The sequence below is a fragment of the Cnephaeus nilssonii genome (assembly GCF_951640355.1).
Source record: "Cnephaeus nilssonii genome assembly, chromosome: 12".
Taxonomy (NCBI): Eukaryota; Metazoa; Chordata; class Mammalia; order Chiroptera; family Vespertilionidae; genus Cnephaeus; species Cnephaeus nilssonii.
The window spans coordinates 32,644,685-32,666,876 of NC_137083.1; the positions used below are offsets into that span (position 1 = coordinate 32,644,685).

A 22,192-nucleotide genomic window follows, 5' to 3' on the forward strand; every position below is an offset into this window, starting at 1 on the left:
CATGCCTCACAGAATTATGCTACCATTAATAGCCACACTGCAAGTCACTAAGTGAATAAAATCAAGTTAATTATTGCTTGTGCTATTTAAACAAAACGTTGGAAGCTCTGTGCATAAAAAGAATTAAAAACAAAACAAAACACAATCTTTGAAACAAAAAAATAAGTTACAAATTAAAGGGGAAACCATTGTAAAGGTTTTGCCTCACATCACTGGTTTGGCCGAAATGTCCACCCAGGCAATTTTGAGTTACAAGACCTTATCTTTCAGGATCTCAGTTTCCCAGGTTTCTTTCCTTCTGGCAGCCAGTTCCTTTCCATTGCCTCCAGGCTGCTTAGGGAACCGCCCTTAGTCAACTTCAGTACAAAAAAGTTTGCACAGAGCTGACTTTTTTTGGAAACTATGTCTGGTAATTCAGGACCCCTCCACACATTGCCCTATTCCACATCAGCCCAATCTGAGAGAGGGGAGGAATTTCATAAATAAATCTTTGCTAATAGTTTACCAAGTCAGAAACTAGCATGATAGGTTAATATCCTGGGCTGAGTGCATTTTACTAAAGTACTCCGGGAAAAGTTAAAATATGTGCCCAGGCCCATGGGACTCAGTTGGTTGGGCATAGTTCTGTGCACCGAAAGGATGCTGATTGGATTCCCGGTCAGGGCACACACCTAGGCTTCGTTTTGCATTCCTGATTGGGGTGTGTTCAGGAGGAAACCTATGGATACTTCTCACGTCTATGTTTCTCTCTTCCTCTTTCTCTTTTCCTCTCTCATAAAAACATTTTAAAAAAAGATTTTTTAAAAAGTTAAAGGATATGAAATGTTTTTGGTGTGATTTGGAGCTTTTTCTTTATAATCACTAAAACTATCTCATTTTTTTAAAGGAATTGTTTATTGATTTATAGAGGAATCGAGAGAGAGAGAGAGAGAGAGAGAGAGAGAGAGAGAGACAGACATCGATGTGAGAGCACAACATCAATAGTCTGACTCCTGCATGCCCCCTACTGGGGATGGAGCCTGCATCCAGGACATGTGACCTTGACCAGGATGGAACCAGCAGCCACCTGGTCAACCAACTGAGCCACACTGGCCAGGGCTAAAATTTTATCTCTTATGTGTATAAAACTTCACTCTGGGCCTTATTTGCCTTTGTAAACAGTGCTGTGTCTCTCAGAGTCCTTAATCTTTCTGACTCCATAATTTATAAGCTAGAAAGGGAATTGTTTTATTCCTTTATACAAATATTTAGTTCAGAATCTTGTAAAATTAATGCTTTATTCATCTTAGGCTACTAAAACAAAACACTGTAAACTGGGCGGCTTAAAGAACAGACATTTATTTCTGCCAGTCCTGGAGGCTGAGAAGGTCAAGGTGAAGGTGCTGGCTGATTGGGCTCCTGGTGAAAAGTCTCTTCTTGCTTGCAGATGGCCATCTTCCTGTTGTATCTTCACAAAGCAGAGAGTGAGAGAGAAAGCTCCCCAGTCTCTTCTTAATCCCATTCTAAGGATCCTATTCTCATGAATAGCAGACACAGCTATTCACTCTTTTTTTTTTTTTAAATATATTTTATTGATTTTTTACAGAGAGGAAGAGAGAGGGATAGAGAGTTAGAAACATCGATGAGAGAGAAACATCGATCAGCTGCCTCCTGCACACCTCCTACTGGGGATGTGCCCGCAACCAAGGTACATGCCCTTGACCAGAATCGAACCTGGGACCCTTGAGTCCGCAGGCCGATGCTCTATCCACTGAGCCAAACCGGTTTCGGCAGCTATTCACTCTTAAATCAAAAGAGCCACCGGGATATTGATATTTAGGATAGGACAATGAGAGTTGGTCATTGAGGACTATCTTAAACGGATTATCTCCCAAAGGCCCCATCTCCTAATATGTCCTTGAGCCATCACACTGGGGAGTTAGGGTTTCAACCTATGAATTTTTGGAGGACACAGATGTTCAGTCCATAACAATTACCTTTTAACTATAGGATTATTTGGTAAAATTGAGCTTTTGGAAAAAAAAAAATGAAATAACTGGCAGTGAGTCACCCCTACCTCACCCCAGCCATATAATTCTATACTTGCCCTCCCTGTGTGCTAGTCCTTGTGTAGCTCTCACCCTGCCTGAATCTCTTTACAGGGGTAAAGACAAAGAGCTAACAGTCCCTTCAGTGTACATTAGTGAACAAAATAAAGAGACATTAAAACCTCTTACCCTAGCAATGAAGCCACATTACAGTTTATCTAGTGATCCATACATATCCTATCTAATAAAGAGGGAATATGCTAATTGACCATCATGCCCTCACAAAGATGGTTGCACCCACGGCCAATAAGGAGGTAATATGCTAATTGACTGTCACACCCTCAAAGATAGAAGCTCTGTGCGCCTGCCTTCAGAGTTCCCCAGTCCCCTCAGCACCCCCAGCTGCACAGGGACGGCCCAAAGGATGACCAAATGACTGAACAAGCAGGCTGTGTGGGGTGACCAGGCTGGCAGGGGGGTTAGTGAGGGATGACCAAATGGCTGAACAAGCAGTCTGCGTGGGGTGACCAGGCCGGTTGGGGGGGTGCGGGTTAGTAGGGACGACCAAATGACTGAACAGCAGGCTGAGTCTACACTGGCATTCAGACATCCCCCAAGGGGTCCTGGATTGGAGAGGGTGCAGGCTGGGCTGAGAGAATTCCCCCCCCCCCACCGACCCCCATACACGAATTTCATGCACCGGGCCTCTAGTTTACTCATATTACTTTGTCCCCATTATTTGTTCAAAACCATTCATATGGCATATTTGCTCTCTGAGTTAGGTTTTTAATTGAGATTGCCTAACATGATGCTAAGGAACATGAAGCTGGTTTCATATGGTGCCTTTCTGCAAATGGAAAATAAGTTCTCCTCATCAGACACCTTGGCATGAAGCTGAAAATGGACATAATATGATTTTGTTAAATAAGACTATATGCCAGAAAATTGTCTTAATGAATGTAAAATGTTCAGTTTTTCAGAGTCTACATATAATAAATATAGGAGAACATATACATGGATAAATACATGAAATTATCCAAGACAATACAAATGTCCATAGTGTGATTTGCACATCCTTAGATGTGACCTTTCTCTCTATCTCTTTTTTGTTTTCAGCATACAATCTAAGCAACCACATTCAGTTATCCTGCTCCTATTAGAGAGGCTGCCTCTTCCTACCCAATAAACACCCTTTATTCTTTACTCGTGTAGCTGAGGGACTACTATTGTCCTTTCCCGTCGTCTTAAGCAACTGTGTTGTTTATAAGGAAACAGAGAACAGAACGCTCAGTGTGTTCACTGTAACATTCTTCTGTGATAAAATGTGCAGATTTTATTAACTGGGATCTACAAATTCTGGAGACATAAAATTGCCAGGGTAGCTGGATGGGTACTAGGAACTCTATCACAGTATGCAGACATAGCTGTTCACTCTAAAACCAAAAGAGCCACCTGGATATTGATATTTAACATAGGGCAATAATAAGCAATAATTAAATATTATATTATTAACTTAAACCATGTAACAATTCTATTAATAAGCAGTTGTTTGCCTTTTAAAATGTATTTAATTCTAAGAACCATCCTACCAGTCCAGTTAGGTCATTGGTATGTTGTGTGTGTGTGTGTGTGTGTGTGTGTGTGTGTGTGTTTTAATTTCTTCCTACCAACCCCCAAAACAACAGTGCCATAAGCCAGTGTCTGACTGGTAAAGAACCCATGGCCATCCAGATAGGAATAATGAACCTCAGTGGTTCCATAGGTTTCCCACTTAGTAAATTCTTGCCCACTCTTGGGTAGAGTCAATCTAGAATAAAAACATGTTATAGCCTAGTGTTTTCTCTTTGGGTCCAGAAATCATGAAGCCATAATTAAGAAATTGTTTCCAATAATTTTGTAATGATAAGAAGTCACTTTGGGAGATAAATTGAAAATTATACATAATAACAAAAATGACTGAAAAATTGAGTAACTATTTATAAGTAACTGGGGAATGTAAAATAATTATTATAAAGAATGAGAATATAAAGAAATATTTTGGGGTCTAAGCATATGCAAAACAATTAGAAATGTAAAATTTTCTTTAAAATTTGGACTTTGGCCCTAGTTGGTTTGGCTCAGTGAATAGAGCGTCGGCCTGCAGACTGAAGGATCCCAGGTTCGATTCTGGGCAAGGGCATGTACCTTGGTTATGGGCACATACCCAGTAGGGGGTGTGCAGGAGGCAGCTGATCAATGTTTCTCTTTCATCGATGTTTCTAACTCTCTATCCCTCTACCTTCCTCTCTGTAAAAAAAATCAATAAAATATATTTTTAAAAATCGTTTCTCTGAAGAGATCAAGTTCAGTCATTGAATCTTTATAAAATAAAGTAAAATTTGGACTTTGTATAAAAATATTCATGGAAATTATATATATGAAGAAAATAAATGGAAATAAAATGATAGGGCATTCCAGCCAATAAAAATGGAACACATATATAGGAATACACATCTGTGTTCAGTGTAGCTGAGACAGTTTATGTTGCAAACAGCAGAATCTATATGGTGAACAATATGTGAACATCAGAACATGATGAATTTTGATCTCTAGGTAATTCTTGAAAGAAAGTATGGATACCTCATTAATATTCTATGTGTATTTATTCTACAGACCTCAATGAGTACCACTATAGAGATGTGCATTCTGGCGCTCTGATAATTTCAAACCTTTAAAATTTCAAAAAGTTTCAAAGTCAATAATTTAAGCCAGTTTCTAATTTGTTTTACCTTCTTGCTAAGTCAGGTGTCTAAACATTTATCATAAATCTTTTTCATTTCCCCTTACTTTTGATGATTTGTCTACTTGAAAAGCAGGTAGAATGAATGACCATCTTTCAAAAACTTAAATTGTGTGCTAATGCTCTTATTTTTTATGCCCAATAGACAGAATGTGCAAATTTCATTCGAGTCCTTCAACCCTATAATAAAACTCACATTTATGTGTGCGGAACTGGAGCATTTCATCCAATATGTGGATATATTGATCTTGGAGTCTACAAGGAGGTAATATAATGAAATTGCTTGAAAACAATTTATTGTAATACTTTATTATGAAACATGGAGTCATATAATTTATATACAGTATAAGAACTCATGTTCCTAACCACTTTATGGCTTGCCATTTTGATTATATACATTATCTATCTAATAAAAATTGTTCTATTAAAAGTTTGTTTGTTTTAGTGAGATGATCAAAATTAATAGTGCAAAATGTCGAAAGTGCATGTTTCCTATGGGCTCTATGTATGTCTTCATTTTTTCTTGAGGTTCCTTTACAACTAGATCTGTTTTGTATGTTGCTATTGGTAAAAATCCATTTCCCACAAGACCTTGCAATGGAATTGTATCTTTTAAGAAATTTCATTTTTCCCATCCAACACATTTGACCTGTTATGTTTATAATGGCGGACACTAAGTACAGAAAATGTAATGATTTTCTAATAACTGTATATAGGTAGTCATATTAGCACACTGAATCCATTATTTTTGCTGGACCAAATTGACATAGTGGAAATAAAGTATATATTAATTAGGAGAATGTATAGCAGCTCTCTCTGAGCATTTCAATAAATGAGAAACATGCAGATTTCAGAAATTTAATTAATAACTAATCTAGGGTTTTTGTGTGTCATGGATTGTACCACACATTTTACATGAATTGTTTTCTTAGAATTTCACAACACTCGTAATGAAGTTAGTATCTTCATCACTTCTAATTTATAAGTTACTAAAAATTGAGTCTCAATGGAATTATATAACATGGCCAAGATCACCCAACTAATAAATGCTCTAGCAAGGAACTGAACCAAAGCACTCCGTCTCTAGACCAAGCATGCACAACTGTGCTTCTGGAACCTGTACTCTAAAGGGTATCCTTGTATAGGTTGATGGTTGCACTGTCATCCGTATGTTTATGTATATACTTCTTGTGAGTAACCACCCATATTTGCAGAATAATTGGCTGCATGGTTGATATTAAAGTCTGAGTTTATGGAACAGGTTTCTTTGTATTGATTTAACTGATCCATGCAGAAATCAAACTCACAACTTTGGCTGGATACATTTTCCTCTCTAACCAACTTGTCTAACCAGCCCAGACTCAACGGTTTGAAAATAAAGCAACCCTGATAGTTAAATCTCTGAACCACTAGGAGACTTGGCAACTTGAATCCATCATTCTTTGTTCCTTGTGTAATGTTCCCTTGGCTGGCTTTGAGGAAGGATAATGTATAATAGTAGCTCATAGCACAGGGTGTAATTATATGAGATAGCCCCACAGTTTGGATGTGTTTTGAGGCCTGAGGCTAAAGGCCAACTCACAACCTGCTGAGGGATGCAAAGAGTGTTCTTTAGCTCCTAAAAGTCACAAGTGCTGAAAAGGAATTTAGATGGAGCTAATTATTTAGCCTCGGACTGTCAAGAAGCCCAGGGGCAGTGAAATTTACAAGTTCTGTGAGAACAAGAGAATGATGAGTGCACAGGGGTATGGAGCCTTGTGAGGTTGCTGCTGATCAGGAGTACAGGTAATTGTAGTCAGCCCTACTTGAAGATTGTTAACTTTGTGAATGAATTATTAGTCCTAGGAATGCATTGTTCTTCCAGAGGGGATTTAAAAGGCTCTTCCATTTTCAAAATAGACAAGGTTGCTCTGGAGGTGACTGAGAAGAGGGAACTAATATATAAAAGAGATGAAGAAGAGAAGTATGGGAAATCCCCTTTCTGGGGACTCCTGTTCAGTGCACCTGGGGCAATGGGCAGAAGGGTCAAAAAGCTCAAATGAATCCCAGATTTCTGTGTTTGGCTGTGAGTTGGAGAGTGGTGTTATTTACTGAGGTGAGAATAGTAACAAGTTTGTGGGGAGAATGGTGAGTTAGTTTTGTCCCTCCTGCATTTGAGAAATGGTCAGTAGGTCATGCCAGTGGGAAGTTGGATCTGGATTTCAGGACAGAAGTCAGGGCTGCTGTCAACAACTAATCATTGGAGCTCGAGGAGCCAGAGTTTGAGTTATGGCTGCAGTCACTTACCAGCTCCATGGTCTTGTGCACACTGCATAAGTTTTCCAAGCTTCTGTTTATTCAGCAAAACGATGATAGTAATACTAACTACCTCTCAGAGTAATTTTGAGGACAAAATGAGAAAATTATAGTATAGGCTTTGGCATAGCACTTGCTTCATTCCAGCAACTTAATATTCAGCCATAGTAACCCACAGAAACGCAGAAAAGTACAAAGGCAAGGATTTCAAAAGTATTATATTAATGTCTGCTATATATAATATACATATACATATACATACACATATACATATATATATATACATATACATGTATTCTGCAAAACTTGGAGTGTCTGATAGCTGTTAAATAACTATATTGGAAATATATTCTATTTTCCTTCTCCTGCTGCAAATCTCTTCTTTAAATGAGAAAAGTATTAATGAAAACTTTGCCTAATTATGATGATTAAATATTTCCTATCACTCTTGCTTTGTTTCAACAATATTTCAGTGTGCAGCCTCGATAGATGCTTTTTGCAAAAATAATTAGATTAAGGAATTAAATGGGGGAAATCTTATGCAGTTGAAGCTGTCTCAGAAGTTAGAGTGCCATGTGAAGCGGTCGGTTTATCTGAGGCAGTCCATTTAATCAGCCATTATTTTCTACATCATTTTCCTGTTGGTATCCTTGACTCTGGCCCAGGGAAACTTGCTTCCCCACTATCTCCTTTCTCCAGGAGATTATAAGGGAGGCCTTGTCCTCAGCCTGCACAAATACCCATTTTACGGGCTTATCTTGAGAATTTAATGAAATGTTGCATTTTGAAAACAGAAGTCTGTACAATTATAAGGGAGTATTTAGTACTTTGCATCAACTGTGACATTCTCTCAGATATTTTCTTGGGTTTTTTTTAGCTTTTCACTCTGATCTTCTGCCATAGCAGGATTCAGCTTATTTTTCCCCTTTACAATATCCTATTATAGGCTCTAGAGTCAACACTTCTGTTTGATCTGTGAAGAATAATGTTCCCTTAACGATATTTAAACATACTTAAGAGCCACTATCTACAGGTGTGTTTTTCCTGACATACCTTTAGCCTCATCCACAGTTGGAAAGCAGCCCTAAATGTATTCGCACTAGACATTTTTTTTTTCATGCCTAGTCTCCGCTCTCATAGTTTGCCATTAGCTGACCTGTTCTCATTAAACATACTTGGGCTTGATCATGTTACATGGTCACTGTGAGGCTACTATAAATTGATTTCAACACATTTTAAGTTCATGAGTTTGAATTCTGAGACTACATTAGTTAAAAGCGTGAACTTTGGAGACAACCCGAGTTCAAACTACTGCTTTAATTCTTACTAGCTATGTGATGCTGAACAAGGTATATAATCCCTCTATCCTCAATATTTCTCTTGTAAAGTTGGAATTCTCAGAGTACCTTCATTATTAGGCTTATGGTATGGATTAACTGAGACAACACACATAAAGTTTCTGGCCCATGGTTAGTACCTACTAACTGTTAGGTATCTTACTATTAGTATTAAAATGCATTTACTTGGGACTGTAGAATAACAATTGTTAGTCATGCTATTTAAATTACTATTGCTATTTTTTTTTAAAAGCAGTAGCTACTGTTGGTCTCATTCATAAGAAAAACATCTGACATGGCAGATAATACAATAACAATAAATAATCCAATTCCTCTATCCCTTTTGTTTCATTGCTTACTTTCTAGATAAGTAGCACTGAATGGTCCTTTTTTATGACATGTATGTGTGCTCTGATACAACTCTGTAGCTACACCATCTAGAGAGAATGCCTGAAATGCTGAATTTCTCTAGTGCCTAGGCAGGGTGAGTCATCAGCCTTTTTGCAGTAGGGTAGTGCTGTCATTGTTATGAAACACTCAAGCTCGTGGGACCGTATTCATTATACATTCATATTTTTCTTGGAAAGTTCAACTTAAGATGTTATTTTTTCCTGAATATTAAAATATGCCAATGTCATTCAGTGTCTGTGGCCACTATTGTACAAACAGATGTTTCAGCCAAAATAACTATGTGGCTTTTAATGTGTACAGTGTTTTCATAATAGTGAAAATACTGTAACAGGATATTTTTTGCCCACATGCATCAACAGCTATGAAAATGAACTTCCTACCTTAGAACATTTTATGTCACTAAAATTACAAAATACAACAAGGCTTAAGTAACTTGGAATAGTTGCAGATGCTTAGGTAAATAGATCATAATAGCTATGGAAGTATAAATATTATAGTAAATTTATCTCTTAGATGAGGAAATTGGCTTGCTAAGCTCAACAGATTACTTATTAGACTTAAGAAATGTGTATGTTTGATGGTGATATTGATAATGATAGTGGTCCAGACTAAATACATTTATGAGTATATTAGTACTTCTGACAGAAAAATCCATCCCGTATTATTATTATTACTTTGGGCAAACAGAGACCAAAACATGGAGATTGAGTCTTGCCAGTAATAATATTTGCTAAAGAGTTAAGGAGCACAGCATGATGCACATGCTATATATGCTCAATCAGTTTTTGTTGAATTAATGAGTTAGGTATTAGTTCTTATCTCCTATGTTCTTGCTGATTCTGATATTTTTAAGGAATCTCACTTGTGTTAATATTTCTCATAACAGGAAGTTATGTTCAAACTAGACACACACAATTTGGAGTCCGGCAGACTGAAATGTCCTTTTGATCCTCAACAGCCTTTTGCTTCAGTAATGACAGGTAAGATCAATGACAGGCAGTTCTTGCTTTAGGTGTTTTAAAAAGTTCTGTGTAGATTAAACTACATTTTTCTATTGAGTTAAAGATTATTTTGGAGTCTTCCACTAACTATAGTGTTTTAGTGCCAAATCTCTCTATATTTAGCCTCCTTATCAATAAAGTGAGGTCTCAGCCATCCTTACTATCTACACAGTTATGTTTTACATGAACTTCTGGTTGAATTCTTTTTAATGCAAATCACACACACTCACTTGTTCTTAAATTTTACATTTAAATGTTTCAGATTATCTTTACTAAGCTGTGTCCCCATAAATTTAGCAATTCCTTAAACATAATATGTTGAACATTTTAAGACCTAAGTGGAAGGATTAATGATAAGACATAAGTGGATAAATTAATAAAATAAATTGATCAAATTATAGAGTACAGATTATAGGATATCTTTTCTTCTGATTTCACATGCTAATAAAAATTTCACATTTTCACTAGCATGTTCAGTCTTCTCTTTTTTGTATACATCTTAAATTTTCTTATGAGAAGACTCTTCTGTTTAAAGAAGGCAGTGCTGTGTGGTCTGAAGTCTATTCTGAGGAATGTCTGCACAACATTTCAACCATTATAAGAACTCCTTTTGTCTTGGTTTAGTTCGTGACTTTATTCTCTTTTTATTTAGCTTGTCTATCAAATGTTTGAATAGTCTATGCGAGTGAAGCACCATGACATTTTAATTTTCACTTACTGAGAACTGGTGAACTCCCTTTGAAGTGAAAGCTTGTGTTTTTGTGTGTTTTGAAAATCGTGACTAATGTTCAGTCATTATCCTAAAAAAATGAGATAGATGATTTGTGATTCTAATCTGTCAAGAAGGGTTAACACGCCCTTAATAAAAAACAATAGATGGTAGGCATCGGTGACCCCTCTTAAGAATCTCTAAGTAATTTAAATACAAGGAAGACAGTTTTAGAGCCTGGATCTACAGATTCAGTTTTGGAGTTGAAACATAGAAATTTTATTTTCCTGACAAAATGTTCAAATAGTTAAAATTTTGTTTGAAGGTAATAATTTATTTTCTTTCCTCTTACCAAACTTTTTTCACAATGACTTCGTTGATGTTGTTGGTGGTTTTTTTTTTTACTTTTGTTTTAAAAAATTTGCTCCCAAATGAAATGTTGCCATTTACCACATATTTTAAGGGGATGTTTTAAGAGATGGAAGCAGTGCCATATGTACATTTACGTTACATACTATTCTCTATTTTGTGCTTTTTTTTTTTCATTGAGGTTGACTGTTGTCTCAATTAGTTTAGTAAAAATTCATTTAGATGGATATAATCAGAGGATTTACAAAGTATCTGAATCACTTATACAAAAGCAAAATTTAAATAGATGTTTGTGAGGAAAATTGGTCTTCAATGATAAAACAGTGTCTTTATTGTTCTTTTATTTAGACATTTAAAAAATCTAAATTTTCTGTAGAGATTGGCCATTTTTAATTTTGATCTATTAAGTCTAACCCAAAGTAGTTGACTATGAAGATTTCTTGCAATAGTTTAGCTCTCAAAAAGGCAACACATTCTACTATAGGGATAGCATTCTTTTCTGCCACCTTCCTCCACCCCAACAATGTGCTAATAATCATTGGGGAACTTTGATACCCCCTCCTCTTTTTCTCCCCCCAATCCTTTTGTTTACCCCTCTCCCACCTCCATCTCCCTTTACTCTCTTCCCTTTTCTGTCATCTTTTTCTCTCCTCCTGTCTCCTTTTCCTCTTCCTCCTTCTATCATCCTACCAACTTTTCCCCTCTCAGCCTCTTTCTTCTTTGCTAGCCCCATTTCTCTTTCCCCTCCTCCTACTTCTCCCTACCCTTCTCCTTCCTTCCCCTCCCCCTCCCCCTCCCCCTCTCCTCTCCTCTCCTCTCCTCTCCTCTCCTCTCCTCTCCTCTCTTCCCCTCTCTTCTCTCTCATAAAACATGGATATGCACTTTACATAAATAACAGGACAAAAAAGTTTGGTATGCAGTAATAGCAACATCATTCCCTTCTTTCCCCTTTCAGGAATTCCTGTTTATCAGAACTGTTAGAGACACGACTAGCTACAAGGAATGTAAAATGTTATAATTACAAAGAATGACTTCAGTGCTGAAAGCTCCCTTTCAGCAGAGATTAGGCAAAGAAAAGTTGTGGTCATTGAGGTTGTGTCTGTTAAGTAAATACTAATTACACAATCCATTCCTTATTATGGCATTTACTTTTTAATATTTCTTTGTGTTGCTACAATGAGAAACTCCTAATTATGATACACCATTGAATTATTTGTGAGGCAAAGGGACGGAAGAGCTAGTTCATAAGAGAAGCCAATACATGTACAGTTCTTATAACATCCGATTACCAATGTTTATGGAGTTATCTTTTCTTTAAGCAAATTTTTCAAAATCTGAATGTGAAATTTATGAATTATAGCATCAATATATTCTGATGTTGAGCAATAAACATCTTTGGTTTCATGCTGTGAAATTAGTATATTGTAAATAGTACTGCTGGTAAACTCTTAGAAGTCTTCTGTATTCTTTTCTCTCACCCAGATGAATACCTCTACTCTGGAACAGCTTCTGATTTCCTTGGCAAAGATACCGCATTCACGCGGTCCCTCGGGCCTACTCAAGACCACCATTACATCAGAACTGACATTTCAGAGCACTACTGGCTCAATGGTTAGTGATTTTCTCACTTTTGATTGTTTTGCCTTGCTTTTGGAAAGATAAGAAAGTCATTATTATTCATGCAGATGTGTTTTGGGATAAGCAATTTAGTTCAACATTTTAAAATAAGTTCGAAATAATTTCTCACTAAGTTATACATGATAATCACTGACATTTATTGAGCGTGTGCTGTTGTCCTTGACATTTCCATGTTCTAATTGATTTTTTAATATTCTTAAAGACCTATGAAGTATATTTAATGAGTACAAATTTTTAAAGAGGAGATAGAGAGAAGTTGAATAATTTGGTCAAGATCTTACAACTTGTAAGCTGCAGAGCTAGGCGACAAGTTAGCAATCTTTCTCCTGTAGTCTTTTGATGACTAAGTCAAATTCTGTCTATGAGCGAATTGGAAAGGGGTTAGATTATAATGCTAACTTCTTTTGTTTAAAGATAACTTATGTTTTGGTTAGGACATCTCCCTCCAAAATTTTAAGCATATTGATATTGTCATTAGTTTGATTCCTTTTTTGTTTGGGGGTCATACAGTATTCCAAGTTTTCAATAAGACAAACAAACTTCTCCCAAAAAAAAAAAAAGAAGAAGAAGAAGAAGAAAGAAAAGAAAAACAAACAAACAAACAACAAAACAAAGCCTAAATATATTTATTTAATTCAAGGAACAATGCAAGGATTTTTTTTTCCTACTGCCTTGCAACAAGTCAGGATTTATCATTAATATTTTCTAATCAACATAGGACTTTATTCCGCTGCATGGAAGAATAACATAACATTGCTATCTAAGCAGGCAAGCAGCATTTCTCATTCCCACCATAAATATTGGGTTTTAGTGGAGGAGGCCAGGGTAGAGACTTCCTAGGGGCTATCTGTCTATCTCTCCATGTCATTTAAGGAGTGACAATATAAACAAAAGGGAAAAACATTTCTTTAGTCAAAACTTCCAGATCCATTTGTTTACACAACAATGTCAATTTCATTGACCAAAATAGAACCCATTATTAGGTAACACAAATTTAGAATATCCCCAATTAAGTGATTTCTTAACACACTTGCAAGGCAGGACTCTCTTCTTGAGCCTTGTGAGGTTTTGTGGAAATACTTGATTTGAGAGGAACTCCATAGATTTTACCAAAAGAAAAGTTTAGTCATCTGCTTGGTAACAAGATATATTTAAGGCTTTAAAGTGAAATATAGATATAGTCTTGGGGTGGCAAATATCATTATATTGCCATTTAAAAGATTATTCCATTCTTTTCCTTAACTGTGACATGTCCATAAAGAAGTCTGAGCACTGCTAGAACAATAAATATAGGAACTATTTATTCAACTATTATTTGCCTAGCAGGGTTGTTCTTCGGGCTATGTGGAGAGCATGGCAAAAGTAGAAAGCCTTTGAGTTGGTTGAACATTTTATCGCTTCTTGACCTTTTGACTAAGATCAAATGAGTTGATTGAACTTTCTTTTAATAAACAACATTTGAGGGCCTATGGCTTACTATCGGCTATTCTATACACTGGGCCTGAAAAGATTATGCAGGAGGGTTGCTAACCTCAGGCAGGACGAATGCCTGAGGCATAAGAAGAGAGTGGGATATGAAACTAGAAAGCTGTAAATATCCAGAAACTGATGAGAAGTTATCTATCTTTTAATTTATATTTTATCTTTTTGAGAGATAGTTGACAAGTAACATTATATTAGTTGCAGGTATACAACATAATGATTCTATATTCGTATATATTGTAAATTGATCACCACAGTAAGTATAGCAACATCCATCACCAGACATAGTTACCACATTTTTTTCTTGACATGGGAACTTTAAGATTTATTTTCTTAGCAACTTTAAAATATGTAGTACAATATTATTAACAATAGTCACCATGCTATATTTTACATCCCCAAAGCTCATTTATTTTTAATTCGAAGGTTGTTTCTTTTGACCCCCTGCCCCATTCCCTGATATTAATTAGAGAATCAGATCTTTGTTTTTGATGAAGGTAACTGACAATAGCATGAGGGGAAGACTAAAGGAGAATGAAGACAGAGAAAGATAAGAGACCATTGCACAAAAGCAGGAAATGAGGATGGAATAGAAACAAAGGTAGTGGCAGTGGAGGTGGACATGAGAATATACAGGAATAAATATTAGAAATTGAAGATAATTGTTTGGGAATAGAAGAATTTGAGGGATATTTCAGGAGAACATTTTGGATACTGGGGAAAAATTGCAATTGAAGTCATCAGAAAGGAAGAAATTGAACGTAGGAGAAAATATACACCGCAGAAGGTCTCAATGGATGGAAGGTAGGCAAATGATTAAGACTGAGGGAGAACATTTATGGTTCTAGAGCATTCATGGCAGATTGCTTAGTGGTTAATGACAGGAGTGCCATATGACCTAATTTGCCTGGATGTTTCCAGTTTTAATCTGTTCTTTAACTCTCAAATGTGCCCCAGTTTAGATAAAAATTATAGATCTGTTTGTGTGTAACTTAGTTGCCTAGGTTTAAATACTGACCATCACTTATTTGTGACCTTGGTCAAATCTTTCTTTGTCTGAAAATTTGGAATAATGGAAGTATTCACAGGGTGCTGAATTCTGTAAAATTGTTTCTTGTGTTCTAGTGTTTCCTAAGACTATATTTCCAGCCTTTTCTTATAACTGAGTGCCCTTAAAAATATTTATTTGGATATTTTATATTTTCATCTCAGATTAGTGAAATGGTTGTTTAATATGGGAGTAAAGATATCTAAGCCTTAGCCTTTATTATACTACAAAAGTGCTTTAAAACTTTTACAAGTTGTTCACTGATCCTTTGAGTTTCCTCAAATATATACATAGGTAGATAGAGATGTAGAAATAGGTATATAAGAGACTATTGTGTCTAAAATCTAAAATTCTATGAGTCTAACTTTAAAACGATCATGTTTTCCCTTTGTATCCTATCTTTCATTACCAGTTTCCTGATTTTTATCTGTCTTAACTTTCTTAATTTCATCCACCCAGTTACCTTGAAATTATCTTTGATTCCTTCCTCTCCTCACCCTTTATCTAATCTTTTGCTAAGGACCTTTACTTCCTTCAAAATATCTATTGACCTTGTTTTTTCCATTGGCATCATCTTCCTATAGGTCTCCATCACCTTATCTCTGGTTTAGTGCCATTATTTTATTGTTATTGACATCATTTTGGTCTAGCCAGAGTCAGTCAGTGTGAGCATTAAGTCAGAGGTTTGCTGAGGGACAAGCAGGCTGGGATTAGAAGAACACAGTGAGTGAGTGAGTGCTTCAAAAGACCCAGTTAGTCAGCTTCTCGGTCCATGAAAACTAGGACAGAGCAAGCGACAAATTACAGAAACTATATGAAATTCTTATAATGAGGACGTACCTGACATGCTAAGGCTAAAAACAGATCGGCTTGCTTAGGAAGAGTTTCTGTCCTCAGTTCTGAGAAGTGGCCATTTTTTAGTTGTAGTCAGCCTAGGGTCCAAAGACAGGTCATGGGGTCATCAGCTAGTGTCAGGAGTGTGGTGGGGACAAAGCACAGTGATTGTTAGAGGAACTGTGCTGATTACTGGGAATGAATGTTATCTCAGACATTATCTTATTCAACCTCATACTCCACAAATGGGACTCAGTATGAAGAAGGGATATGTCCAGGTCTCCTAAGTACCAGAGCCATCCTTCCATTACAATATCAGCTTCTGACGAGAGCGGCATATCAGGTCTCCTGAATTTGGAAGGTTGACTCCTATTTTGGTAGCAATTATGGGGCTAAAGCTCAGTTTCTTCCTTAGCACTGGACCTAACACAGTTAATAACACAGCCTAATGACGATAGCTGCACTAACCAATATGGTAGACACTAGCCACATGTGAAATTAATTAAAATTAAATGAATTTAAAATTTGGTTTCTTAGTCACACTGGTCATATAAAAAATGTTCAATAATCAGATGGGCTAGGGGCTACCTTATTGGATAGCACAGATATAAGACATTTTCATCATCATGGAAATTTCCATTAAACAGCAGTAGTCTAAAATTTACTTATTTATTAATTATGTACAAGAGCCCACAATAGCATAATGCAACATATGTGTAAATTTTCTTTACTATTCATTTGGCATTTTGATGTAAAACTCAATCCTGGGTGTAATAAAATTATTGCCAGGTTGAAAGATCTGACAGATATTTGATATTTCAAATAATAGGATCAATGTCCAATTTATTTCTTCTTATATATTATTACATTACTATAGACCCAATGCACGAAATTTGTGCTAGGGCCTTGGCCCCCGCCCCCACCCATGGCCCATACCCGCTGCCGTCAGGGGCCTCTGCTGCCTCTGCCTTGGCCCCCACCCACTGTGGCTTTGTCCAGAAGGAAGGATGTCTGGAAGGACGTCTGGTCTAATTAGCATATTATGCTTTTATTATTATAGATTGTATTATTTCCCTTTAAAGATATTATTTTCTCTTAAATTTTGCTTTCCATACTTTCATTTTCAATTTAAAATCCTACTTTTTGTGTGTTTGTGATGAAGTAAACTCTCATAAAGGTAAATTGATATTATGTTAAGATGCAATTAAATTTAAGAATTAAGTTAAATTTGCAATTGAGTATTTTAGCTATTAAGATGCAGATTTTAAGTAATTAACCTTTTAAAAATATGATACTAAATAAATCTTTAATAAGTCCATTTTTATCACTGAACCACATAGGGAGTTTAAAAATCCTTGATGTGTGTGTGTGCCATATTTTGTTCTTTGCCCTGCCTGGAATTACCTAGCGTGATAGCAGTTAACCTCTGCACTTACTACTATCAGAGAAATGCATGGATGGCCTTTCTCCATTGCTCGTGGGAGTGGGGTTCTTTGGGTACCACAGGAATAAGCATTTCTGGAGGCCCCCATGGGAGGATGAGATGTACTGGAAAGCTTTATTTTCGTGGAATTAAATCCCTTGGTTTGCAAAGTCCCGTTTTCCTTAAACCAGTCCTGGAAGAGGTGCAACTGGGGATTCAGCAGAGCTAAATGCAAAAGCAGAGTCCAGAGTTTCTGTTCCATGGTGGAGTTGGGTCCTACTCAGCATCAGGCTAGTTCTAACCCATCAGTCCATTGTGTGGGGTCCAGATGGCACACCCCCTACAACAGGAGAGCCAGGAGCCCAGCATTCAAGAGAGAGAACTTTGTTTAGGAGCTTATGTATCTCCAATCTTTCATGCTTGCAGTGGCCAAACCTACTCTGGCCATTGATCTGCTCCCTACATCATCCACACCTTACTTGGTATGTGCCTATTATCTAGTCTCTTCTCCCAGTGATCTGCCAGGAACAGACTAGTGGCTTTGCAGCTTCCTGGTAAAGTTGTACAAATGGCATTCCTATAAACTTTGGCCTTCTCTTTGCTCCTTTCCAGTAAATTCATAACTGGGTTATTTATAATGGTGTTGTTACTAGTCCAAGGATCCTTGTCAGAATTTCTCAATGACTTTGTCTAATCCAATTCCAAAAGACTTAAGTTTGAGTCCTGATGCCTTCTTTGAGAAACTAATCCACCTATTAAATACCTAACAGGTGAATAAAAAACCACAAAGGTGAAATGGAAATACTATAGGGAGTTCTAGATGAAGACTTAGATGATTCCACATTTTTTTTTTCTCTCTCAACTTTACCTTAGAACACACAAATAACTAGGAATATAGATACAAGTCAGGCTGGTCACTCAAACACAATGGAGTTTTTATGAGAATTTTAGGAAAAAAAACCTGAAGTATGGAAAATGAAAACAAATGATGACGCCTCAGTTGCATATGTTTTTGTTTCCTCCATGAAGTAAAGGAGAACTTTTGTTTTAATTTTTCATTTTTAACATATGGAGGCAGTTTTTATTTGCAGTTTCTTTTGGGAGTGCTCTGTTGACTATAAATTCTCCTTCCACACAAAATAACATTTTTTTAGGAAAAAGATGTTACAAGAAGTGAAAGAAAGTAAGAAAGTCATTATAGATTGTCATTGTGTAGGTGAGCTCATCTGGGTGAGAGGTGCAGAGGGAGAAATGAAAGTGATGTGTAATACAGGCCATGTGGATTTATTCCATCTTCATTTGGCAGTGACTCTTAGTGTCATGCTAAAGTTCATTTGTGAAAATGCATGAGTATGAACTCCACCCCTATTAGGACATGTGTTTCAGATGCCAAAGGGGGGAAATGTGCCATAATAGAGCCCAGGTGTCTATTGGTGTAATTTTATATTATTTAATTCAGCAACAGTGCATGTCATATACTGATTACATGATACCTATTTTACCCAGATCAGGCAGCAAGTCAGGAAAGTTTCTATCAAGAAATACTAACATCAATGTTCTAAGACAGGACCTCAATTGAATCTGCAAAAAAAGAAACTCTTTATTCTTGAAACATGTGTATATTTTTAACTCATAAATATGCATATTGTTTAAATCACAGAATAGAGTACTATTTGATACTCTTTTTCCCTAATTAGATTTCTTCATTTAGTAAACATTTGGCTTAAACACTTCCACTATTTAATTTTCTTACAGTACTCCAAAACAGTTTTCTTATAGTACTGGAAAAATAATCAACATTCAAAAGAGAGTTCAATAAAACCAGTAAAACTAAAAGTCACTGAATAGACACAATAAGACCATCTGTTATATATGTATAAAATGGCCGTCTACGTCCGTGACTCTTCATCTTAGATGCTTATAAGAATCACCTATAAGGTTTTATTTATTTTTGTATATAAATATATTTTAAAAATACACATGCCAGTGCAACTGGAGATTTTCATCCAGGGCCCGGACATGGAACTGAGACATCTGCAAATTCAAAGAAGTTATGTAGATGATTATTAATGTCTAGTCTGTGTATTTGTGAGCCCACAGTTGGCTGTCTTTTCTCTACCTATATTGTCTCAACCTCCCTTTAAGTCATCGGAAACATCCAGATGGGCCTTCTTAGCCATATATCTTGGCCACATGTTAATATTTCCTTAATCTAGATTATAATTGGTTTGAAGTGAAGCATAGTTTTATTAATTTTTAAATTCTTATATTCTACCAGTTTTCTTGTTCTAAGTGCCTTGAACATAGTAGTAATTAAAAATAATTTTTGTTTTCATGAATTTGCTGAAATCTTAATACCACATTTGTAGGAAAATTTATTTCCACAAAGAGTTTAGTTTTTTTAAAGAAACATAATGTATTTAAATAAAAAATAAGAAGTGTTAATTTGTTACAACAAAAGAACTTTTACTTTGCTCAGGAATTCAAAACCAAGTGTTTGTAATTTATCAACAATTTAAAAGACGGACTGGAGGGGAAAAATCATAAAACCATGAGTGGAATTGTTAATGGATCTTGCTAATTTAAGATTAATTAGAAAAGAAAATTTAAAGCATCCTACATAGTTTACTAAAATTTAACTTTTATATAATCTAGGGTCACATGAAAGTGAGATTATCAGGAGCATAGGAATCCATTGTAGTTCTAAATTCCAGGAACAGAACAGGGAATTATAAAGAACAAAGTGGAGAAAGTTGGTGCCCATATCTTCCCCATCCTCCTTTTCCTCTCAACACTTCTCAGAGAAACAGTTGGATGGGTGACCAGGGCTGACCCAGAGAGCTGGGGTGGTAAGGACTGAACTATCCATCACTTGGAATCAAACATTAACTTTTGTCTGTTGAACTGCTCTGCATTTGCGGGGGAATGATTTTTAGTCTCTGATAGGTACACCACAATCAGATCCCTGGGCTAATCTCTAGAGAAGGCAGTATTGATCTTTCTTACCTCTCATTTCTTCTTCTTCTTTTTTTCTTTTTTTGGCGGGGGGTGGGGGGCGGGTGTTGTGTGTGGTGCGGAGGGTTATCTTCTCTTGTTTGCTACTTTTATTCCCTGAACAATGCTCTGTGCTTCCTTCCAGGTACCTGGTATTTTCCATTTAGCTGAAGTCCTTTCTTTTTTTCTCAACCACTGTCTTAGTCAAAAGGATTATTTCTGAACTTCCATTTCCCAGTTACAGATCTGTTGCCTGGTTAATTCACAGTGATATACAATTAGGACTTAAAATGCCCTATAAAAGAGGAATTAATAATTCGACTTGTCATTGATGCGATGCAAAGGGTTTAAAGTATTGCCAATGTTTTTTTCCACCTCCTCTGTATTATGGACATCTTTCTATGCAGCACTTTTAGAACTATTTCATTATTAGCCCCTACATATTATACAAATAATTGCTTGGATGTGCATAATTTTTTCTGGTTTGTGGTCCTAATAATAATAATAATTGTCATCATAATCATCATCTTAATTATACACATTTACTGAACACTTATGTGTCAGTCACTGTCAGATACTAAGTACTTTATACATATTAATTCATGGTATCAGTTATCCAAGTAGTTAAATGGTATCGGTAGCCTCCTATTAGGTGTGAGTAACTTGAGGCATGGAGAAAATAAATAATTTGCCCAAGGTCACCTTTCCAGTAGGTGGCAAAGACATGATATGAACCTGGAGAGAATGTCATCAAAGCCTACACTGGAGTTGATCCACACACTATTTGTGGTTGTTTTTTCACTTTTCCTCCTTTGGCAATTACACAAAATGCACCAAATAACTTCCTAATGTAACACAATTTAGGATATGTTTATAGATTTTCCTAATCTTTTCACAATAGTTATTGTGGCTAAAAAGCAGTGACTCCAACATATAAAAGAATATAAGTCATAGAATCTCCAGGTGTGAAAGGGTAAGTTAAGTAATTTAGTCGAGGTGCAAAAATTGTGAATATCAGCCAGTCATGTTCTCACCTGCTCTCTAGAGTTCCTAGATAACTTGTTCAGGACCTCTTCATGTGAGTACATGTTTCTATGGGCACCATATTTATTTTTTATATGTCTCATTTCCCACATTCCACTCATGGTTCATTTTTTTTTTTTAATTCTGCTAATTGTTTTACATACAAAAGGTGTCTGTAGTATTGTGGCTAAATTATTTCAGTATTTTAATTTATAGCTTCTTTTCTTTCAAACAGGTGCCAAATTTATTGGGACTTTCCCCATACCAGACACCTATAATCCAGATGATGATAAGATATATTTCTTCTTTCGTGAATCATCTCAAGAAGGCAGTACTTCGGATAAGACGATTCTTTCTCGAGTTGGAAGAGTTTGTAAGGCAAGATATATTTATTTTACTTAAGCATGTATGTATGTGTCTGAACAATTACCCATGTAATGGGGAAGTAAAAGTTAATGTCCACTATTAATAAGTGGTAAGATATATTCATACTATCTTACATATATAATTTTTGAGATCTGAAAGGGAAAGGGAAAACATGATTCAGCTTTTCCAAAGTTACAGTTTCCTTTTCCAGTGCCTGAGCTGTTGCCCAGGTGTGAGTCTCTTTGGCACCTCACTCCTTTCACTTACGCTATATCCCTTTGCTAATTATTGATATTCCAGTAAAATCATTGCATTGTCCTAATTTGTGGAGATTAAAATGTTCTTATACATTAAATAATCTGATTTAAAAATTGAAAGCAATTTAATAATCCCTAGAGTAAGTTAAACACTAAAAGAATCATATTGTGTATTTTTATAAAAACACAGATCTCATCA

General features: G+C 36.1%; 1 protein-coding gene across 1 annotated transcript in view; it reads left to right on the top strand.

The window, feature by feature from the left end:
* SEMA3D (semaphorin 3D) overlaps positions 1-22,192 on the top strand; it is a 187,176-nt gene that overhangs the window by 110,835 nt on the left and 54,149 nt on the right. The window contains exons 5-8 of the mRNA XM_079786686.1: positions 4,952-5,071; positions 9,736-9,829; positions 12,411-12,539; positions 21,606-21,748. Of these exons, the coding sequence (XP_079642812.1) occupies positions 4,952-5,071; positions 9,736-9,829; positions 12,411-12,539; positions 21,606-21,748 (486 nt within the window). The remainder of the gene's footprint in view (positions 1-4,951; positions 5,072-9,735; positions 9,830-12,410; positions 12,540-21,605; positions 21,749-22,192) is intronic.